General features: G+C 39.7%; 1 protein-coding gene across 1 annotated transcript in view; it reads left to right on the top strand.

Annotated features, from left to right (window-relative positions):
• ush2a (Usher syndrome 2A (autosomal recessive, mild)) overlaps positions 1–22,546 on the top strand; it is a 230,540-nt gene that overhangs the window by 166,667 nt on the left and 41,327 nt on the right. Inside the window, 6 exon segments of the mRNA XM_042488321.1 lie at positions 1,613–1,946; positions 4,481–4,678; positions 4,862–5,016; positions 11,919–12,117; positions 19,861–19,968; positions 21,551–21,734. Of these exon segments, the coding sequence (XP_042344255.1) occupies positions 1,613–1,946; positions 4,481–4,678; positions 4,862–5,016; positions 11,919–12,117; positions 19,861–19,968; positions 21,551–21,734 (1,178 nt within the window).

The following is a 22,546-nucleotide window of genomic DNA, read 5'->3' as shown; positions in this document are numbered from 1 at the left end:
TCGGTATTTCCTGCATGCGCACTGTAAGCTTTTGTGCTCTATTTGAAATTATTACCGTGATTTGATTTTTCTGGTTCAGCTGCTTACATTATTTTTTAAGAGCAGCCAATATCAGATTCCAGTGTGAACGTGTAATTTTCCTGAACTGACCCACATACGCTGCAAGCTGATGTATTAAAGTAAACACGGAGGCCAATGAAGCCGTGTTCACTTTTCGATTTACAAGTTGATGTGCAGCGGAAGCCAACAAATGTGTAAGCAGAAGAGAAGGAGGAATAGGAAAGGGAGCCAAATTTTTAATTATGGCTTTTTCTTTATGGCTGCAACTTATGTACAGAGTTGTGTGTGAATGCAGAGTCAGAGCCAGGAATGGTGACATCGTGTTGTGAATGGTTTTACTTGTATTGAAATGTCACCCCTAATACTTGTGAGATCAAACACCTCACTGTCCCTCCACTCACGCAGCAGTTTTCCATGTCTGCGTTCAGCAAATGACTCCCGCCAGTGCAGAGTTGAAACGAATGTTGATCTAGAGTGACGTAAATGTGGCTTGAATTCTGAAAAGACTATTCATATGAAAATGGCCCAAATCAGAATTGAAACATTTAAATGCATGTGGGTTTTTTGTTGTTTGTTTTGTTCTGTTTGTTTTACTTAGGATCCCCATTAGCTGCAGAATTGCTGCTGTTATTCTTCCTAGGGTCCAGCACATATTCATAACATGTGCAATGCTTAGAATATATCATACACAACAACATGTACACATACATGTGACTTGTGCCATTCACACTGTTATGAAAAAAAACTAGTTCTGAGTGATTTGGGTCACTTTTGCCTGCAGTCTGAAGTGAAGAAAGAAAGAAAAGAGAAAGAAAAGTAACATAAATTAAAGGGAAAAACTAAATTAGCCATGTATAGAAGGACAAAGTCAATAGCAATTGAAATGCACCTGTAAATATGACATTTACCCCAATTGCCAATAAATGCAGGTGTTAAATTTATAAGTGACTTTCAAGCCTCAGAAATTCAAGCTACTCTGGTGGGAAAAAAAAAGATTCAGATATTGGTAGAAAGAATTTCTCCCTCTCTCTCTCTTCCTCTCTCAAACTCACACTCGTTGTCACATCAGGAGTTGGGGACTGGGCCATCTTCCATTTATCAACTGGGGTCATGTGGTGTTTGTGTGTTCCTAAGTCAGCATGAGACAGGCACATGCATACACACATACACAAAGAGAGGCACACACACACAGGGACAAAGGGTAGGAACTCTCATTAGCTCTAATGATGTCATTAAGGACCATCCTTACCACCATGCATACACACAAACATGCATATCGCTACATCCTGCATGTTTGTGTGTGTTAGAGAGATGCTTCAGAATTTATGTATTAGGATAGTAAACTTTTATATCATACATTTCCATGGCCTGTGTGCATTCATGCAGAACAATTAATGTAGAAAATAATATTTTGAAGCCCATTGTTTAAATGTTCCCCCTTTCTGTCCCCTTCTCCCCTCCCCCTCTTGCTATTTAACTCCATCTTTTCATTTCTTCTTTTTTTCTCTACTCTCTCCATCTTTATCTGTCTCTTGCTTCTTCCTCTGTGCAGCACCAGTGTTTGCAGGGTGCCGTGTGTCCTGTAGCGGCAGCATCTACAGCTTACTGTGGCTCCTGTGACCTCGATCCATCTACGACCGCCTGCACATGGGTGCTGTCTGCACACACACACCCTGACCCACCCTCCACAACATACTCACCTTTCAGCAACACCACTCAAGAAACTCTCACTGGGGGCCTGTCTGCACATACAAACAGAAGTGACAACACTAACAAAATGGCAGACGTGTACAGTCACACTGAGAACCTGCAATACGAGGGAAGCCTGTGCCCATCACATGAGGAGGTGGTGTACAGCGGAGATGCCAACAGATACACCTATACAGGTAATCTGTGTGTCTGAGTGTGGCTTTGTGAGTGTTTAGTGTAAAAATGGGCTGCAGTTCAGAGGTATTAAGAGCCAGTAGTTTTCCATGCTAATTAGCATAGTTTATTTTTAACATTTTTAACTATTTTTTCCTTAACTTTCTTTACCTAAGTGTTGAGGTTCTTTGGTAATAAGCCTGCTTTTCGAACCATAATGAGACAGCTACTGCTTTTGATACAGTTGTTTTGACACCAAACAAATGTGCCAGTTTCATCATCTCTCAAAACGTACTCACCAATTGCTCATTGATCAAGCAAGTTTTCAGCCTCCTTATCAATCACTGCTTATCACTTTGCTCCAAACATGTAAGCTTGTTGGTATTTGGACACTAAAATTTTTGATTGAATTTTTTTTTGTCAGTAAGTGATCTGAGCAGCTCCACTGATTTCTTTCCTGAGGAAATGAGGAATTGTATTTCAGTTAAGTCGTTTCCTGAGTGATGTTAAAAAAGTAGTTTTCTCTGACTTTCAAATACACACATGCTGTTGTAGCTACAAGATGCAGACCAACAATGAATGCCTAAAGTTAGCAGCATTGCAATTCAGCTCATTGTAAGTGTATTTTTAATCACATAATAGTATTTTCTGGTGTCAGTGTTTAGCTTAATGCAATTGAGTTTTAAATATTTTGACCATTCATAATATATTTGCATCCCTGCCTCTGACCTATGGCTTTGTTGGGCATTGGGGATCTCACGTCAGTCCTCCGAGTCACTATGAAGAATAACTAATAAAGAACATAGCCGTCTGTGAAACACACTGCTCACAGAAATTTCTAGCCTGCAGAAACCACTTCTGCATTTACACTAAATGTGTCAGCCGCTGCAATCAATGTGAGTCAATGTGCTTTTGGAGACAGATGCCCTTCCACACACTCTCACACACACACCAAGACAGCTGTTGCAGTGTACATTGATAGCTGTTAACGTGGTAACTCTCTCTGTGCTGTACACTTGTGTGTCATTAAAACTTAGAGATGGGCATTTAAATGCCATTTCAACATTCTCTACTATTTATCAGCCCAAAGGGAACTGTGTGTGTGTGTGTGTGTGTGTGTGTGTGTGTGTGTGTGTGTGTGTGTGTGTTGGTGGGCGTGAGTGTGTCAGGATTTTCAGTCTGTCCACACATTATTTATCTATTTATCTGGATAGTTACATCTGTTTAATCTGGACTAATTGTGGTTGTGGATGTTATGTGTGTGTATAGGTAGTTGTGCAATAATTACATGTCTTTTGTGTGTGTGTTAGTGTCTAGTAAGTTACCATTTAAGTGTGCTTCTGAAGTGAATGTGTTTGTGTGTGTGTGTGTGTGTGTGTATGTGTTTGTGTGCGGCATGGGGCGGTTAGGATAAGAGTTTCTAGGCAATGCTGTGACACCATCTGGGCAGAGGCACATAAAGCTGTCGCCACCCACCATACACCAGATGTTTCTCATGCACACACACACACACACACACACACACACACACACACACACACACACACACACACACACACACAGGGTATCATGCTATACTGCTAAGGGAGAAAAACCTAAGGTGAATCACACACAGATAGCTCCACATGTGTAATCAGTGCTATAAATATGTACTGCATTGTCCACACCTAGTTTATATTTATGCTTTTTGGAATAAGTTGTTAAATCAAACTCAGAAATTCAGTTTTTATGCATGCAGGTATGCACACACATTCAGTGTTTTATTTACATGTGTGTGCCACCATGTGTCTTTTGCTGCTTCAGTTATCGCAGCAGTAAAGACAAGAGTCCCAGACTGGTGGTTAAAACATGGTCTCATTTACAGCAACAGTCCCTTAACACTCCTAAAAATAATGCACATGCATGCGTGTGAGCGTATGGAAGTGCATCTGTATGTATATATGCTCCTGTATGTATACCTCAGCAGAAGGGGTTGTCAGAACACGTCTCCAAGAATGCTTCTGTAACGGCCTGACGTTTACAACTATGCACCAGTGGTAGTGAATATATTTGGTATATGTCCATGTAACGTGCTCACATTGGCAATACGATACCTAGAAAGCCCATATCCAAAGATAGAACTATTGCTAGTACACATTATTTTAAATAAACATGTCTGCCATAAGCTTCATTGGATGCATGGTGTACAAAAGAGTCAAAATTTGTGCCTTTTGTACAACAGGTTGCTTACCAGATTTTATAATTATAATCCATCAGAATTATTTTGATACATGAAGATTTGCTTGGTGTGGAGTACATAGCATATTATACATGTCTTATCTTTTTTTTTTTCAGAGCCACATACTAATGAAACTTTATCCTATTTACAAACTGTTTAATAAGATTAAAGTATTGCACCCAAGATACTGGAGTTAGAGTTTTAACTATGTGTGCACTTACAGTATTAAGCACATGTGATCAGTTGTAAGCATTGCACTGTTGGTAGATAATTTATTAATCAATGTATTGACAATTGTCCCCTTTTTCTGTCCTTTTTTCCTATCTCTCTCTCTAACAGACTCTGACCTGGAGCCCTTCACCACCTATGAGTACAGAGTGAGGGGCTGGAACAGCTTTGGACGAGGCTCCAGTGATGTTACAGCAGTGACCACCAGTGAAGACAAACCGTGGGGAGTGGCACCGCCTCGCTGGAGTCGCTTAGGTGAACGAGATGACATCATTCAGTTGCAATGGCAAGCACCCGCCAGGCCAAATGGTGTGTATCTGTGCATGTATCACTGAAAATAATTTTCTCTGTAGATGTGGCTCAGCTGAATAAACTTCAGTGGAAGGGTGTTCATGGTTAATCTGGATTTGGACTTTAAAATGTTTTATATCTTTTAATTATTGTGGTAAATTTGACATTGAGTATGAACAAGTACCTTTTCCATTTCACCAGGGGACATCACCCACTATGTTATACTGCGTGATGGACAAGAGCGTTACCGTGGTGATGAAAACACTTTCACTGATGTGGGTGGGATCAGGCCTTTCCATGAGTACAGTTACCAGCTGAGGGTCTGTAACCGGGCTGGTTGTACCGACAGTGCAAAGGTAAGGCTACATATGTGTTTGTGTCATTACTGTTCTGCTGTGTCAGACTTTAGTACATTGCATCACAGTATTTGCTTAATAGCAGGTTCTTTGGCCATCCTTATGCTTACCTCTGTCACAAGTTTGGAGCTTTCAAAGGAAATACACAGAACTGGGCTGGCCTGCCTATTCATAAAGCTTGAAATATCAAATACCATTGAAAGACTGATAGGCGGCACTGTATTGTAGGAGCAGTAAGACTGCACCTACAATTAAAAGGGGTAGGTCTTTTCTGTTTGTTTCTTCTCTGGACTATTTGGCTGCATTTTCATCAAAAAACAGAGGTTTTGCTAGAGGCTGCAAAACATCCTTTCATTTTCTAGGTATAGTTTAATAATGTAAATGTAATGTAAAAAACATGTAGTGTAAAAAACTTGTCACAGTATGAACAGTGGTTAAACCAGCCTCTGCTCTGCCCTGAGTGTTGATTCTCTACTGACCAATCAACGGACTGCAGCATTTCTAGCTCTACTTTATAGTGCCAGATCAGTATGCTAGGTACCCCAAGTAGAGGGGTGACAAAAATGGAGATGGTTCTAAAGGTACCAAAGACACCATCCACTTTTCACAATGGAAACACAAAAAAATGCTTACAGAACTGAACTGAACTGAACCGATCTGCTGGTGGAAATGCCCCATTTGATTTTCTCTGTCCTGCAAGGCCTCCATGTAGAGCTCTCTCTCTTTTTCACACAACGGCACACACACAATCACACTTTCCAAAACCTTACTCTGTTGTAGCACCTCATTGCATAAAGACATTATTCCCCATATGATTATTTAATGGCTCCTCTCAAGATGGACTGAGCTTCACTGAACTAAGCACCACTTTACTCTGTAGTTGAGTTCATTTCTTTAATTTGGGCTGAACAATTAAAAGAAAAGACAGGTGTGTAAAAATAAAGTGTTGGTGTGAGCGTGTGTGTGTGTGCGTGTGTGTGTGTGTGTGTGTGTGTGTGTGTGTGTGTGTGTGTGTGTGTGTGTGAGACATCTCAGAGAGAACAGTGCTTCAAGAGACGGGGTCTGTCAAAAGAAAAATTAAGCTTTTGCACCAGTTCAACCAAAATATAGCAAATCAATAAATTTACCATACAAATTAACAGTGTGCAAGAGCTACTTTTGTGATTTGGATTCTTTCTCCTACACACCTGAAATACCTCCTATGAAAGCCTCCTCAGATGCTGTTTTCTGGATTTTGTTTTCATTGAAATTCAGGTGCTCAGTTGTTCTCCAAGTGATATTTTACAGTTTTTAAACCTGTGTCTGACCTTTGTTGTTCAGAAATTACAGTGTGTGATGTTTCCACACCGTGTGAACTCTGTATCGTTCCCATGTCGGAACAAGTTTTTATTTAGCTTTGTTTCCGCTCTCCCCCTGTATGTGAGGCTCTGGATTTGCTGAGCCTACCTGATGTGTGTGATAGCGTCCATAATAGCTTCACACAGAACCCCCCTCCCCTCCCCCTCGCTATCTCCCTGGCTGTAGCAGAGCTGATATCACCACAACAATTAATTTCTCCAGCTTAGGGGTGATGAAAGCTCACGTTGAAAACTGTCTTTCTGGCTTTTTTTAAAGCTAATTTAACATCTCATTATTTTTGATGAGCACATTCTTACATAAAGACGAAGGCTGTAAATGTGTCACTGGAGGGATGGATGGATGAGAGAGGGTGAGATGGAAGTACAGTTGCTAAAACAGGTTGTGGGGCGTTGATAGATAAATAAATAATGGATGGCTTAATGTATACATTGAATAAATGCTGGGGAGAATGATGATATGGATGAAATAGGAATGGATGGATATAGTGCAGTGCAAATGAAAGAAGTGGTAAATGGTCAGAGAGATAAAGAGAGAGCAAGACCAATGTATCAACATTGTTGTAGGCTTTCCCCTAAACTGTATGTACATAGTGACTGTTATTATTTCAGGCATTCATTTTTCAAGTTTTGTAAATGTATATCAATGATGGCATGTGCTGATTTGTGAATATTTTTGCATTCCTCTCCACCTAATTTTGCCCTTGCTTGGTTTCCATACCCGAAAAGTCAGTATCATTACTGATGTACTTATGATAAGGCTTGTGAGTAGCCAATAGTCTGTTTAAAATAATTATCATGTGGTAGCTAGCCAGAGCAGCCAGAGCAGCCAGAGCCAAACAAAGAGTGGAGCCCAGGTAAAGAAGGTGAACCATCTAGGTGAGAAATTCACGCTAAGGAGGCCTGTCAATCGCTAGACAAACAACTTTAGTAATGACACAGCATTAGTGAGCAGAAAGACATTTGTCTGCAACAAAGTTGCAGATGTGCAAAGATGTGCATGAAGCATCCATGTTTTCACGGACATGGATATAAACTGTATGTGCATCTTGACTGGTGTGTGTTATATGTAGATTTTTTAATTACATAGTCCACTTATTCCACATATCTGCCAGTTGTGTTGAAACAGAGAGTGATGGAGATGAGCAGCAAACACACACACAATCAAACAGAGACATGACAAAGATTAGCTCTAAGTGTGGCTAGAAAAGAAATATATATATATATGAAATTATTCTATTTAATATATCAAAATGTTGTGTGAAAGGTCATATGTATTTGTTGTATGTTGTATGTATTAGGTGATTTTTCTGTTTGCAGGTGTGGCTGGCTCTTTTCACAGGCTACCAGCACAGGTCATTTTCAGACCACTGACCTTTTATAGCAAAACCATTTCCCTATGAAAGCAGGCTCCTTGACCATCCTGCCTGGGAACTTGTTTCCATTTAGCTGAAAACTACATGACCAGGAGAACATACCCAAACCCTCCTAAAGCCATATACAGCTACACCACAAACTCAATCTCTGTCTTCCTTTCTCTCTCACACGCACACACATACATATAATTTCACACAAAGACACACACTCCCAGCAGAGGGTGGAAAGGGAGTGAGTTGGATTAGTTTGTACACCAGTGAAAATTGGCCAAACAGTCCCAATTATGGGATAACTTGGGCTAACCTAATACACCACCGCAATTACCTGGCATCAGCCCCCTCACATACACACACAAACACACCGGAACAGACTAACAAACACAGCCACACACAAATGCACACCTGCTGTGACAACAGAAGGTGCTGATCTAATACGGTTGGTCACTTAGAGAGGGAGGAAGAGCGATTGGTCCTCCTCTGTCTTCGAATCCTTTTGTCCTGTTCTCTCTGCTATTTGTCTCCTGTCGTTGCTGTGATCCCAACGCTGCACTCTTCAGTTTCTCCCAACTGTTGTCACGTTCCTCTCTTAACTGCTCTCATCCTCACTGCTTGCCACTGTCCAAACACCAGTCTCTCCTTTACAACAACTGTCATCTGGTGTTCAACATTCCCCCTTCTCTATTTTTTTCTGTTTCTCACAATCTCATTTTCATGTGTCCCTGCAAGTTTTCATTCCTTTGTGTAGAGGAGTAGGGCTGGATGAAAGTACCCTAGTGACCTTTTTATGACATGAGTGAAATTTGATCATCTATATATCATATTTTTTGGAACTGTTGATGATCTATTGTGCGGTTCACACTACATTCTATCTATCTACCCCATCAATAAACTATAAGATGCATGAATCTATTTCAAATCAAACATGTTTAGAGGCTTGTAGTATCACTACGGGAACCTGAATTACTCAGGTTCTTGTGTCTTATTCAAGTCTCAACCTCCATGGTTGAAAAGTGAAGCAGTTGTGGAAGTGCCAGAACCTGCAGGTCATCAAATTTGATGTCTATTTGAGGCTGGCTCCAAAACAAAGCAAATTTCCATAGACACCCATGTTAAAATGCACAACATAACATGTGAACAACCTGGTACAAAAAAACTAATTTAAGTCTCTAAAGCTAATTTACCCTTTCATGACACATTTTGTTTCATGTGGGGGCTGATTTTTATTTATTTCACACCCATTTACATTTGAGGGCGGGGCCACTTCAGCAACAAACTTTCTGCAAGGCAGTCTGAGAGTCAGATCCACCCCTCGCTCCTCCACAGCTGCAAATGCTCCTCAAATATGGTCACTTATGGCTCTAAAAGAACAAGATGGTGACAGCTGAAATGAGTAACTCAAGGCTTTAAAGCCACAGTCCACAAACCTATGGGTGAGCTCACGGTCGCTGCATCCATTATTTCTACATTCTATGGTCTGATTAGCAACCACATTTGAATGAAATGTTTCTGTTTCAATTTACTCTAGATGCTAATCTCTGTAAGTCAGAGTTAGGTTGTCCACCGAAAGAAAAGTTAACTGAACTTTAAATCAAGTTTAGTGTACACTTGCATATAGTGGTTGTATTTTCTTTACAATTGAGCAAAATCTTGACCGACATCGAAGTTAACAGCACACTGAGGCACTCACTGATTGATACTACACTTCCCCTGCATCTTCCTTATCTTCTTCTTCTCTGCCTCCTTTTCTGTTTCCTCTCTTTCACCTCTTTGTGTTTGCGTGCGCATACCTGCATGTACCTGTGTGCGCGTGTTTATGTGTGTGCGCATGTGTCTCCTTAGTTGTAGTAGCAGTCTTCTAATTGCATAGCACTGTGTGGGACAGGTGGGGGAAGTGCTAGTGACAGTCTATTAAGGCAGGATATCCCTGTTGCCATTAGCAGCAGATTGCTCTGTGATTCTGTGGTCTCCACATTCACCCAGCGTTCACAGGGGCCCACAGATACTACACAAGGAATTTACAATAAGATGGTCACTCACAACAGTGTGCTAAAAAGCAGTGATTTTTCACCTCACAAGGTGCACTGCTAAAGCAGCTTTCAGTTGAGTTCTTTGTCATGTAGAAATGCTTAAGAGATGGAGTAGGTCAACTAAGGCACAATATCCATGTTGCCATTAGAATGAGTAACATTCTGTAGAGATAATCCTTACACTAGAAGCAGACAAACTCTTTCTCACTGGTGTACTGCTCTAGGTAAAATTGCCAAAAAATATACAAGTACCACACTGTAAAGCATTGCCTTCGCACTCTGCCATTTTTTTATTTACTTTTTTACACATATTTACACCTTTCATAACATTCTTCCCGCTAGGTCATTGGATTCTAGGATTAACATATAGTGTTGCTTATAAATTCTTCAGTGTACAGATTGTAGACATAGTAAAACATATTAAAATATGGTAATTATACATTCACTATGTTGGACAAGGACAACAGCTCCTTATAGCTGGACACGCCAAGCCAACATCAGAAAGTACAGGAACACACCAAACCCACAGCAAACAAGCACATATGTTCTGTGACTGCATGAGAGGAAATCACTCTACATACCAGCAAACAGTGGTCATCTGTAATAGTCATTCAAAACTGAAAACTGGAAGACCACAGTGACACTAGTTAGCAAGTTAGCACATTAACAACACAATCCAATATTGAAAGAGCAAAGCATATTTACTGTGTGCCAGTGAACAACAAACCATGTGGAAATATTTCTGTTAAGAGTTAAGTGGTTAAAGTAAAACAGTCTTACCTCATATAACAAGTTTGTCTCAGTCTCTTTCTCTTAACTTTAGCTGTTTGTTTACATTTTTCACTTCCGTTTCTCTTCTTGTGCGCTGAGTTGAACTGCCAATTAGAGTGATTTTATTCATCGTCAGGCTCCATGGCTGCCGCCGCCGATTTAACATGCTTAACTGGCATAAAAAAAGCCAATGAGGGTCGAAACTGGGCCGCAGACTCTCACTAGTGGTCCAGCGTGCATAGACGGCAAATTCTCAGCTTGGTGTTGTATGGCATTAAGGCTCAGTCTGTTGTCCCCACATGCTTCAAGGAGTCAACTATTATTCCTGTGCCCAAGATAACAAGACCAGCCTGCCTGAAAGACTACTGCCCGTTGGCACTTATCTCTGTAGTGATGAAGTTCTTTGAACAGCTGGTTAAGTGTTATATCTGCTCCTAACTAGACACACTGGACCCACAACAGTTTACCTACCGTCCCAACCAATATCAGTGGAAGACACCATAGCACACATTCCCTGTCTCATCTGGAAAAGAAGGGGAGCGATGTGAAATTGCTGCACACTGACAGCAGTTCAGCATTGTACACCATAGCTCCCTCCTGGCTGGTCACAAGGCTCAAGGAGTTGGGATTAAATACATTACTGTGCATTTGGATCCTTGACTTCCTGACCCGGGTGGTGAGAGTGGATGGACACACCGCTTTCACCCTTAACACCTGGAGTGCCTCAGGGCTGTGTTTTGAGCCCCCTGCACACTTGACTGTGCAGATACTTTGGACTCCAACACCAACAGAAGAGCTTCTTCTCTCAGGCCACTTCTAAATGAAGACCATGCCCCCCCCAAATCCTACACATTAATTATTACAGTCTTAATATAATGTACAAAATGAAGGAACTGATAGGATTACATTTTAATGGAAGCTTATCTGCAAATTAATGTATGTATTGATTTGATATTTGGTTGGTCAGTTGGTTGGCTCTTCCATAGTGCAGTTGTGGATACTTTGTGTTTTGGTTTAATTTGTTCCCTGTTTTGTCTGTTATCAACAGCAGGTTATAACACAAAAAATGCCTTCCTGCCTACATTTTACCGTTCTGTTTTATTTTTTGGGAAATAAATTAAATCACCAGCAAATGTCTTTTTCTGTCGTCAACAAGGTCTTTATTACCTTAGAAAAGAATCCCAGAATCTGGATGCAGTTTTTTATTGGGTTGTGATCATGTTAATTGCATTCATAAATGGTCTCAGCAGAAATCCATCTGTTCCCCACACTTTTAACATTCTGTAAAATATCAGAAATCTGTTATATTTTAGATTCATATTTGTGTGTGTTTTCTTCTGCCTGTGTGTATGTTTGTGTCCATGTGTGTTTAGGTGGTGGCTGTGACAGTCCAGGGAGTCCCAGAGGGCGTGCAGCCTCCAGTGGTCAGAGCGTCAAGCCCCTCCTCCCTCTGTTTAAGTTGGTCTGAACCGACTCATCCCAATGGAAACATACAGTGGTACCACCTGAACCAGACTGGTGTTGGAACCATATTTACACACACTGATGGGCCCAGAAATTATACTGTGACTGGTAAGATTCTTATTTTATCAAATACCTTGCTTTTCCTCTGTTCTTTAACTCTTTTGGTTCCTTGGGCTTTCTCCCATCCCTGTTCTCTCCTCTTCTCCTCCTTAAGACCCTTCCTTCTCTATCACTTATTTCTCTTTCTTTTCTCCCCTTTCTTATCTTCCTCTACTCCTCCTGTTCCTGCACTTGTTACTTCTTTCACCTGTTCACCTCACACTTCACATATTCTTCCCTATACTCTTTTCCTTTCCCATCTTTAAATCATCTCCTTACTCCTCCTGTTCTTCTCCTCTTGTACCCCTCTCATCCTCTTATTCCTCTCTGCTTATCTGTCCACTCCTCTTATCCTCTCCCCTTTCTCTTTTTTTCCTTTGTCATGCATTTATTTATGTATGCTGGTTTCTGGAAGCCATCTAATGACTGAATTTACACCTGATTCCCGCCACTCTGTCTGTGGCCCAGCCCCTTACACAGACACAAACACACTCACATGAGCACTCACACAATAAGGAAACAAAGACACACAAAAAACAGAAGCACACTCAAACATAATAGACCGGCACAATCTCGAGCTCACATACCTAGGAACACACATGAGAAAAACTCAAAACAGCAGAACAAATGGAGTTTAAGACCCAGTGCTCCAACAAAACAAATACAGAAAGTACACACACAGACGAACGCAAGTGTCGGCTTGTCTTAATATTGTAGATCTGCACACAAACATGGTGGTGTCAGAACTGGGTGATTTGTGGGTCTTGTTTTATCTACCCTGAGGAGGAGCTGTGTTGTTGGCCCTGTGCCATCAGTCACAACACACACTCACTCACACACACACACACACACACACACACACACACACACACACACACACACAAACACAAGCAGACACAAACACCTGCATGAGGTTTTGTAAAGCAAATGTTTGTTGTTGTACAAAACTGGAAATTTCAGGGACACAGCAGAGAAATGCCAAAAGCAAATCATCGCAGTGGACAGGTGTACTCCTGGAATATGGATAGTTAAACTTAAAATTTAAACACTGAAAGTGTTTAAAAGCTGATTTGATTTTTACATATTTAATTTCACCGAGTGATGACATCTTTTGACGATGAAATTTGGTGGCATTTTCCCTTTACAGCTCTGCTCTCTGCTCTGTCTTGGACTCAGACCAGGCAACGGCTGTGCCAGTAGCCAATAGACTATTCCCATGGTGCCTGTGGTTGGCTTGTATGGTCAGAAGTTGTGTGTGCAGGAGCATGTGTGTTTGTATGTGTAGGCATGAGGCAAAGCAAACAATGCCAAATAGAGATGGTAATGTGCTGTAATACTGTACCAGCCCCATGTGCCAGTGTAAGCAACCAGCATGCGTGTGTGAAATTCCCCTGTCCCCCAGTGAGACACTGGAAAACCCTGCGTATTCAGCCAAAACCACTACTGGGGCTGTCTTTCCCTCGCTCTTTGTCTGTCTCTCTCACTCGGTCTTTCTCTCTCCTGCTCTTGTTTCTCCACATTGCAGTTGCCTTTGTAACAACTTGTATGCTTTAGGAACAGCTTTCCGTGTTTTAATTTTTTGCAGTCCTGTGTTTTGACAGCAATGTCTGCTAACTGACAGTGTTTTACTATAACAACAGATCTGAAATGGATCGTCTTCTTATGGTCACTACAGACAAATTTCAAAAAGACAAACACACAAATAAAACATTTATTTAATAAAACAGTTTGTGTTATTGCTGATAAATCATAGCCCTTCAAGCAGATTCATGCCACCAGGTGCACATACAAACAGAAATACAAAAACAACACAGTTGAAAGTAAAAACAGAGCAGTAAAGGGAGGGTGGGGTACTGAGGTGGGTGGGTAGTAGCCTCAACAGTAAAATTAGATTTTTTAAAAATAAGAATTTGTATTTTTGTTTAGAGGACCCCCTTAAAAATGAGAAAAACTCTGAAATACATTCCAAATTCCAATAATGAGAGACACAAAATTGTATGAACTGAGGGGGTGAAAGGTGCACAAAATGACGCTTTTTGAAACAAAGTGAAGGAGAAAAGGAAGAAAGAATGGAACAGATAGAAAGATGGATGGATGTATCTAAGTGTTTTCTGTGAAATATGAACAGAAATAATTGCTGTGCTACTCTTTCATCCTTAATGTTTAATATGTCATTATTCATCCTCGCTGCGTTTCTCTGATGATTCTCAATGCTGTCAGTGACAGAGGCTCCAAGAGCTTATTCAATCATTCAAACTACAGAAACTGGAGAAATTGGCTTTTTTAGCTACACAAATGTAGATTTTACATTAAATCACTCTTGCAGTGTTATAACTTATTTTGATCACTTTGGTCTGCTAGGCGTTAATCTGTAAAAAAAGGTTAATATCAATTCACTATTAAAATGATCATCATAACAAAAGTACTATTATTTTTAATGATGAAACAGTAATAGTAATACAGTCATTGTATTGAGAATACCTACTGTATTAGTTTATGATAAAGATATAAAAATACAGGGCTGTAAACACAAATCCCAAATTTCACCTGTAAGGCATTAACAATTAAAACTCTAAGACATTTAGTGTTTTCTTCAGTTCAGTAAAAAGGTTTTACATCTCCAAAGCAATGCCACAAAAAATACATCTTTAACACTGCCCACCTATGACTGGCATTTTGCCACTTCTCCCTGAAAAGAATAGCTAACCAGCAAAATGACCATTTGTATATCAGTAATACAAGACATGTTATATCGAATGTTTGAAGAAAACTATTATTCTCGTATGCTTCCACAATGAACAAAGACTCCAAAAATGATGAAAATACTGATTGGGAGGAGCATTTAAGAGCAAAACTATAAGAAAACATTGTTTACAAACTCTGACAGATTTGTGCAGTATAATATAAATCTTTATGCTAACAAGTTACAATATAAAACACTTAGGCCTACATGTAGCACACCTAGAGCTTGTGCATGTGCATGAGCTCCACTTGAGCAGAGATCATCAAACACACCCATGTGCATGAGACTGTGTACTGACATTTTTTAAATCCTAATTTTTTTGCGAAAATGCTTGTGTTGTTTACTTCAATTCATGAAGAATGTCACATTTATTTGGAATCATCGTTCACCGTTCAGTAATAATGTTACAAATAGTGATGTTGCTTCTAACTGGTTTGTAGTGTTAGAAATAAATTTCCAAAGTAAGCATCAGCCTCTAAGATGTCAGAATGAAAAATTATGAAAATAAATTAGTGGCTTCTACCATTTTCAGTTTATTTTTTTGGGTGCCAAAGGAAAAGCATAGACTCACATTACAAGCATTTTTAGCAGTTCTGAAAAGAGACACTTCATAGAAAGAATTAAGCACTACTGTACAAAGACACCCCATGTGAATCGATATTAAGTATTGCTATCATTAGCTCACAATGAATTATTGCCTGCAATTATATAGATTATGGCATTAATCATGTGTTTAATTGGTCTTTTGTAGGCTCATTATTAATTCAGAACAGCAGGGAATAGAGTATGTTCTTTTATTTATTAATGCGTTTCCCCTGTAGCTCATGCTCTGATTGGTCCACGCTATAGGTACAGGCATGTAGACATGGGAAAAGGAGGAGAGGAGATAGGCAAGAACTTTGCTTTTCATGTATCAATCCAGAATCTGTCTTTCATGAGACGTATCAGCGTTACAGTATGTGGAGTTTTTCATTCAACCACATTCTCTGGCTTCATAACCTCTGCCTCTAACTTCTAAAAGTGCAGCAAAAGGACAAGTTTAGTCGGCTTGCAGAAGAAGATGGAGTAAAGATGGAACTCACTGGAGCAGTCCTCCACAAAGACGATGCTATCTGAAATATTGTGGATCCATGTGTTACCCAGCTTGGTCTGAGCTGAAGAGTTTTGTTTTGTTTTTTCCCTCCGAGTCAAGCAAAATGAGTATACATGTCAATATTTACTTTCAAGCTAAATTAAAAAGCTGGGAATGGAGTGATACATTAATGAGTGACTGATTTTTTTTTTCTATAGAAAAATGTAGCTTTTTTGAGATATTTCTCTGATATAAAGAAAAAATAATTCACAAAATAGTTATATAAATAATAATACAAAAATATGCCACCAAAGTAGCAGCTATCATTGTCAAAAGATTTAGAAAATCGTTACAACACAAATAAAAGATGTGTATGTAAAAAAGGTAGTGACTTTTAAGGGGATCATTCAGTCCTTTTTCCCTCTCAACTCCCCGGCCTTGCGCCACACTGAGATTTTTGTGTGTCCATATGTGTGTTTGTCCATCTGTGCATATGCATTTGTGTGTGTGTGTGTGTGTGTGTGTGTGTGTGTGTGAGAACCTGATCTCATTGTTCCATTCCAGACGGTCTCTGCATTAGGGAGCCACAGACAGGAAGTCAAACTCTTAATTATTTAGGAGAGGTGTTATCAAAGCTCTCCCCTCTCTCTCTCTCTCTCTCTCTCTCTCTCTCTCTCTCTCTCTCTTTCTGTTTTTCATTCAAATAAAGCAGCTTTTGTTTCTCTTGCTCTCTCTTTCTTTCTTTTTCCCTCTGCATTTCTACTCCCTCTGCGTTCTTACCCTTCATTGTACCACCCCTCTCTTTCTTCTCTTCCCTTATCTTTCCTCCTTGTATTCTCTTGCCTGGCTTCCCCACCTTCTCTCCATCTTCTCCTCTATCTATTTATTTTTTTCAATCCAGAGAGCTTTATTGGCACGAAAGTTTCAAAAACATTGTTGCCAAAGCATTAAAAGACAATTACAACAATATTGCTATGAACAATAAAACTTCTTTCTTTCTTTCTTTTTCTCTCTCTGTCTCTCTCTCTCTCTCTCTGCTGTGTGGTGTATCAAGTAACTGCCGTGGTATTGCGGCCTGCGCCCATCATCCTATCATATTCTTCACTGCAAACAGGGAATGGCAACCTGTCAATAAAATGCAGTTTTAAATCAGTTATTTCACTGCAGCACACACACACACACACACACACACACACTAGACAAATGCATAACAGTCTTTTTGTTCACTTTCTCACATGCACGCTCTCTCTATTTAACTTTTTACTTGGATGTAAGCTTCAACTCTTCACTCTGTCTCACTGCCAAACTCTCTGTCTTTGTTTCTCCCTCTGTCTTGCACAAAAACACACCAATCTCTACTGCGTCCAGCTCTCATGATGACAGTTACAGCCTTGTTTCACTCTGTGTTAGTGAGCCGCTGGCTGCTCACATCAAAACGCCCTCCACCTCTTTTTCACTTCCCGGTGATCACTGTTTAAATGATTGAAGCTTCCTCTGTCTTTCCATAATCAAGCACATAAGCACATGTGTATGCACTGGTATGCGCACACACAGGTATGCGCACATACTCTCCGTCTACTGCACACACGAACACGCACCGTGGTTGACAGGGTGTAATTTCTTCAGCAGACCAACACTGCCCTCTTCAGGTTGGCTGTTTTAAAGATAATATAAAACACACCAAGACACATCAAAGGTGTTTGTGTGTGTGTTTGCATACCTCTGTAGATGCATATATTTTGAATCTGAATTTTAGATATTGTGTTTATGCAAGTAGATTTTACATTATATACATTTTTTTTTTATCAGTTCTGAAGTCATTGCCACATCTTCATTGCCCCATAAACTTGTCAACTTTGTGTTGAATATTATAACACAGTTGGCTTTCCAGTTTTCGCCCCATTCTGACTCCCATAGGAACACTCTGTCTGTCTATATGTAGGAAAATGTAGTGAAGGGTTACTGGTTTATTCAGTGTTGCAACAAATGACATCACTTGCAGTGTAGATATCATTTACTATGCTGGAGTGGACACATGCATATACGCACGCTTAGTTGCACAGTTAAATAGTGTAGCTGAGGCTTACGCTTCAACCCTAGTACTTTTGTATGGCTGGCAGATTTTCTTTATTTAACCCAAACACAGGGCAACAATGAGAGAACATTTGCACACACGCACACAAACACACGCACCAACACACACACATTGATCAGAGGTTGAGTTAAGCATGGCAGGCTGTGAGGCATGTTAAGCAGGCTAAGCAGTAGAAAGAGACGTGAGGAAACCGTGGTGAAGCCCTCCGCTGTGCATTAGACTGTATGTGTGTGCGTGTGTGTGTGTTGGTGCCCATGTTCTCTGCCGTAGTTCTCTTTGTTGACTCCGTACGTAGTCAACACAGGATGGGTACCGACATGCATGTAGCAGCAGAGACACAAAGCAGGGTTTCCCCTCTTTCAACCTCCAAATATACCCAGTTGGAAACACAAATAACATTTTAGGATTATTAACTGAGTATCAAAACTTTCAATTTTATTAACTAAATATCAAAACATTATTTTAATTTATTTTATTCATAGTAAAATTTTGGTCTTATTTCTGCCAAGTTACAGTCATGATAACATAGTTGCAAAATCAGTGACATTAAATTATATATCACATCTGATAGTTAAGAATCCTGCACTATTAGCCCTTTGATACTAAACATATGTAAGAGGAGCCATTAAATAGAAGAAAGTTCATACAGTATAGCTTTTATTTATTTTCTGTCTGTTAAATAGGATTATTTTTTAGTTTAAATTCATGTAACAAACGTATTAGTTGGTATGAAAAATGTTTCTCATTATTAAAGCATATTTATCTAATATATTAGGAGTCCTTATGTTGTAAAATATGTATTACTCTACCTAAGACAGTGCAGATTCAAGGCAGAAATAAAGAATTCAGCACACTGTATTATGCAATGCCAAAGCCTGTTTTTGCATTCATCCTTTTGAAAAAAGTCATTTTAGTTCTTTCATTTTCCCTTCAATTTGATTTGTAAGCTGTTGTATGCTGTCAGCTAAGTGAATGACCATAAAACATCCAGTCAACCCCCATGACAACATTAAGGATTTGCATCCATCCATTCATCCTCATCCATCCACCGTAAATCAGAACCAGGCATAAAATATACCTGAAGGAAACAAAGGTTTTCAATCACCAGAAAGTGGTTCTTACTTAAGGATAACTTTGTTAAGGTACATGTAGGATTTTTAGCAACTTCCAGTATTTAAATCGTCCTATAAAAGGTTAAATGTAACACCAAAAACTGATTTCCTATGGTTGCAGTTAAAGGATCACTCAGTTGCTATGTGATTTCTTTTAGACTGCATAGCGGGTGCCTATAAATAAATCATGTCTGGACGCTGTGGCCTAAACGCATACCGAGGTATCATAATTATCATAGATCAAAAGCTGATGACATTACAGCGTTGGACCGGTCCTATCCCATGTCAGTTCCGCGGCTGCCCATCTTTACGTTGTTTCATTATTGAGTTATGGCATGCATAATTTAACACCGACAGATATGGATCCATCCGTTGAGAGAGTGTGGAAAGAACAGAGGGAGGGAGAGTGAAATGGATAGAGAGAGAGAAAACGGGACAAGAGCTTGTGATACGGACCGGGAAAGCTTCCCTCTCTCTCTTTCACTTTTTCCCTTATTTTTCGTTTTGTTGTTTGTCTGTTCTCCCTCTTTACCCCCTCACACAGTATGTCCCTCTGTTCATTTTATGTTTTGAAAAACTAATTTGTACAGTTTATTGTGTTGAGAATAAGAAAGAATCTGGACACAGGAAATGTGTGTGCAATTTTCCATTAACCTCTGTGCGTACATGTTTAAGATTCATTCTTTATGATCTTTTCTCTCATGTTTGTATACATGTCTGTGTGCTACAGGTTTGCAGCCGTACACAGACTACAGTTTTGTGCTGGTAGCCTGCACAGCTGTCGGATGTGGAGCCAGCTCGCCTTCCACAGGACGCACCTTGCAAGCCTCCCCTGCTGGTACACATGCACACACACACACACACACACACACACTTATGCGTATCTTGGACATTCTGTAGAATCTTTAAATTTAGGAATACTCTGTTTGATGTCATGACATTTATTTAAAAATGAAGTGATCAGTCTGATTCCACAGGTCTTCAATATTTCCCATACCTCCGTCAGAAATGTGCCATATCTTTCTCTACCAGAATGTAAAGCAAATGTCAAATAGCAATAATACATTTAAAAATGACTGAGTCTATATATTTTAGTTTTTTTTAACGTACTGAAAAACATATATTTTTCTAATTGATTATTCTGAAAGCCTGTTTCAATTAAAACATATCAGGACTAAGATTATCATTTGTATTAATATTGGAATTCAACAATATCTCTTGCATTTTGGAAAATGTTTTTACTTTACCTTTGTCTATGTTCTCCTTCAACTGATTTCATCTTCTTCATCTTTCATCTACTTTTTCTGTTTTTCCTCTCCGCTCCTCTCAATTCTCTTTTCTCCTCCCACTGCTCTCCTTTTTTTGAATTCTCCCCCTCTGTCAGTCTTCTTTGGTGTCCGTACACTATATCTCGCCACCCTTCACCTTTCTCTCTCACATTCTTCTTCCTCAGCGTTGACTACACTGTAGCAAAGCTGTATGTTGTTGTCTAAATAAAATGCCTTGATAGATTTTATTTTTTGAGAACTTCAATCAGGATAATTTTTCCTGTGTTCATCCACTTCTCATTTGTTCATGTTCTCTCAGTTCTCTTCCTCTTCACTGCTGCTCCTTCTCTCTTGTCTCCCTTGATGTTTTCCTTCCACATCTGTTTTTTCCCATTTTCTCCATTTGTTTGTTGATATTTGTTGATATCAAATCTCATTCTTTCCCTGTGAGCACTGATTAACCCTCTCAGTTCACCTCACTTGCCTGTCCTTTGTCTCTATTTCTACTTTTTTCACTTATCTAATCTCTTGTATTGCTTTATATAAATAAATCATATTTAATCTTCTGAAGATTATCCTTCCCACCACTCCCCACTCATACCCCTGTGTCTTTAGGTACGCTACATAATTATAAATAATCTCAAACACCTAAATCTGTGTAATTGGAATATCAGCAACATGTTTCTGTTTATGTATCAGTAAACAAATTTCATTTCAATTAAATATTAATTTAACTTCCCCCTGTACACAGTTTAGACTATTTGTGTTCCTTTTAATTTCTAATAATGAAATTACACGTTACGAGCACATCCTGTCCTTTGCCTTCTTCTCCGTCAATGTCGTTATTCAGTTTTGCCTCGATAATTTGATAAACTGCATTTTCATGCAAATATTTGTTCTAAGTTACCAATTAACAAAACACTTATTTAACCTGCTCTCAGTTAACGAAATAACAAGCTTTTGGATTTGCTATTGCACACTCAGCAGATCTGTCTTAAGAAAAAATGTTCAAGTTTATATACATGAGGTGATACACTTGATGCTGCAACCCCATTGTACCTAAAATAAACAGAATAAGGGACTGCTAGTTATTAATAGATGCCAGTTAATGTTGAAAAGACTACCTCCACTTCTTTTTTATTTGTTTTTCAGGTGTATGGTCAAGCCACAGACATGTCATAATAAACACATCTGCAGTGGAGCTGTACTGGGATCAGCCACCTCAGCCTAATGGACACATCTCCCAGTACAGACTGAACAGAGACGGTCACACTATTTTTACTGGAGACAACCGTGTCCAGAATTATACTGACACTGGACTCCTGCCAAACCACAGGTAGAGAGCATGTTTTCGCACGTTTTACACACAGGAACATACGCAAGTGTGCACATGTGCATACATCACACACACAAACGCACTTCACTTGTAGCTTCATTATTAATCATCCCTTTAATTCCTGAATTTCCCCATTTGAGCGTGCATGTGTTTATACTGGGGTCACTCTGTTTTAAAAGCTTTCCTATCGTCTCATCCACATCTCTCTCTCTCAGGACCGCACTCTGTATATGTCTGTTTGTGTCATTTAATGAGCAAATATTTGACATGCCAATGACAGACGCAAACATTGCCACACACACACACACACACACGCACACATTAAAACACAAATCAGATTTGGCTTTTGCTTACAGACAGCAGTGGAGCGGAGATTTTATTTATCTGTTTATTTTCGTTTAACCTTTATTAATCCGTGTCTTTTTTCTAAGATGGATTTTCTGTTTTAATTATGGGAGTGTAAAATGATACCTCCCCTCCTCCTCTTTCTCTCTCTCCTATCCCCCTCTCCCTTTCTCTCTCCCTCTCCTTGGCCCTCTCTCTCCAGAGACTATTTCTCCTTACCCCAAATAGAATTCTTGGGATAACACCCCGCAGTCCTCCAATCTCCTCTATGTGTGTGTGAAAGAGAAAGAAAGGAAGAAAGAAGATAGGACAGTATGTGTGTGTGACGTTTAATTTTCCCTAATTCCAGATAGTCTGCCAGAAGGTATTCCCATCCCGACCCTTCGCTCCTCATCACTTGTCTCGCCTTCGTATTCACTTCTCTTTCCTCTCACCCTCCCGTCCTTTCCCTCTTACCTCATTCCCTT

The sequence above is a fragment of the Plectropomus leopardus genome, chromosome 1 (assembly GCF_008729295.1).
Source record: "Plectropomus leopardus isolate mb chromosome 1, YSFRI_Pleo_2.0, whole genome shotgun sequence".
Classification (NCBI taxonomy): Eukaryota; Metazoa; Chordata; class Actinopteri; order Perciformes; family Serranidae; genus Plectropomus; species Plectropomus leopardus.
The sequence above is the reverse complement of the archived record's forward strand: the minus strand, read 5'-3'. Positions and strand labels throughout refer to the sequence as shown.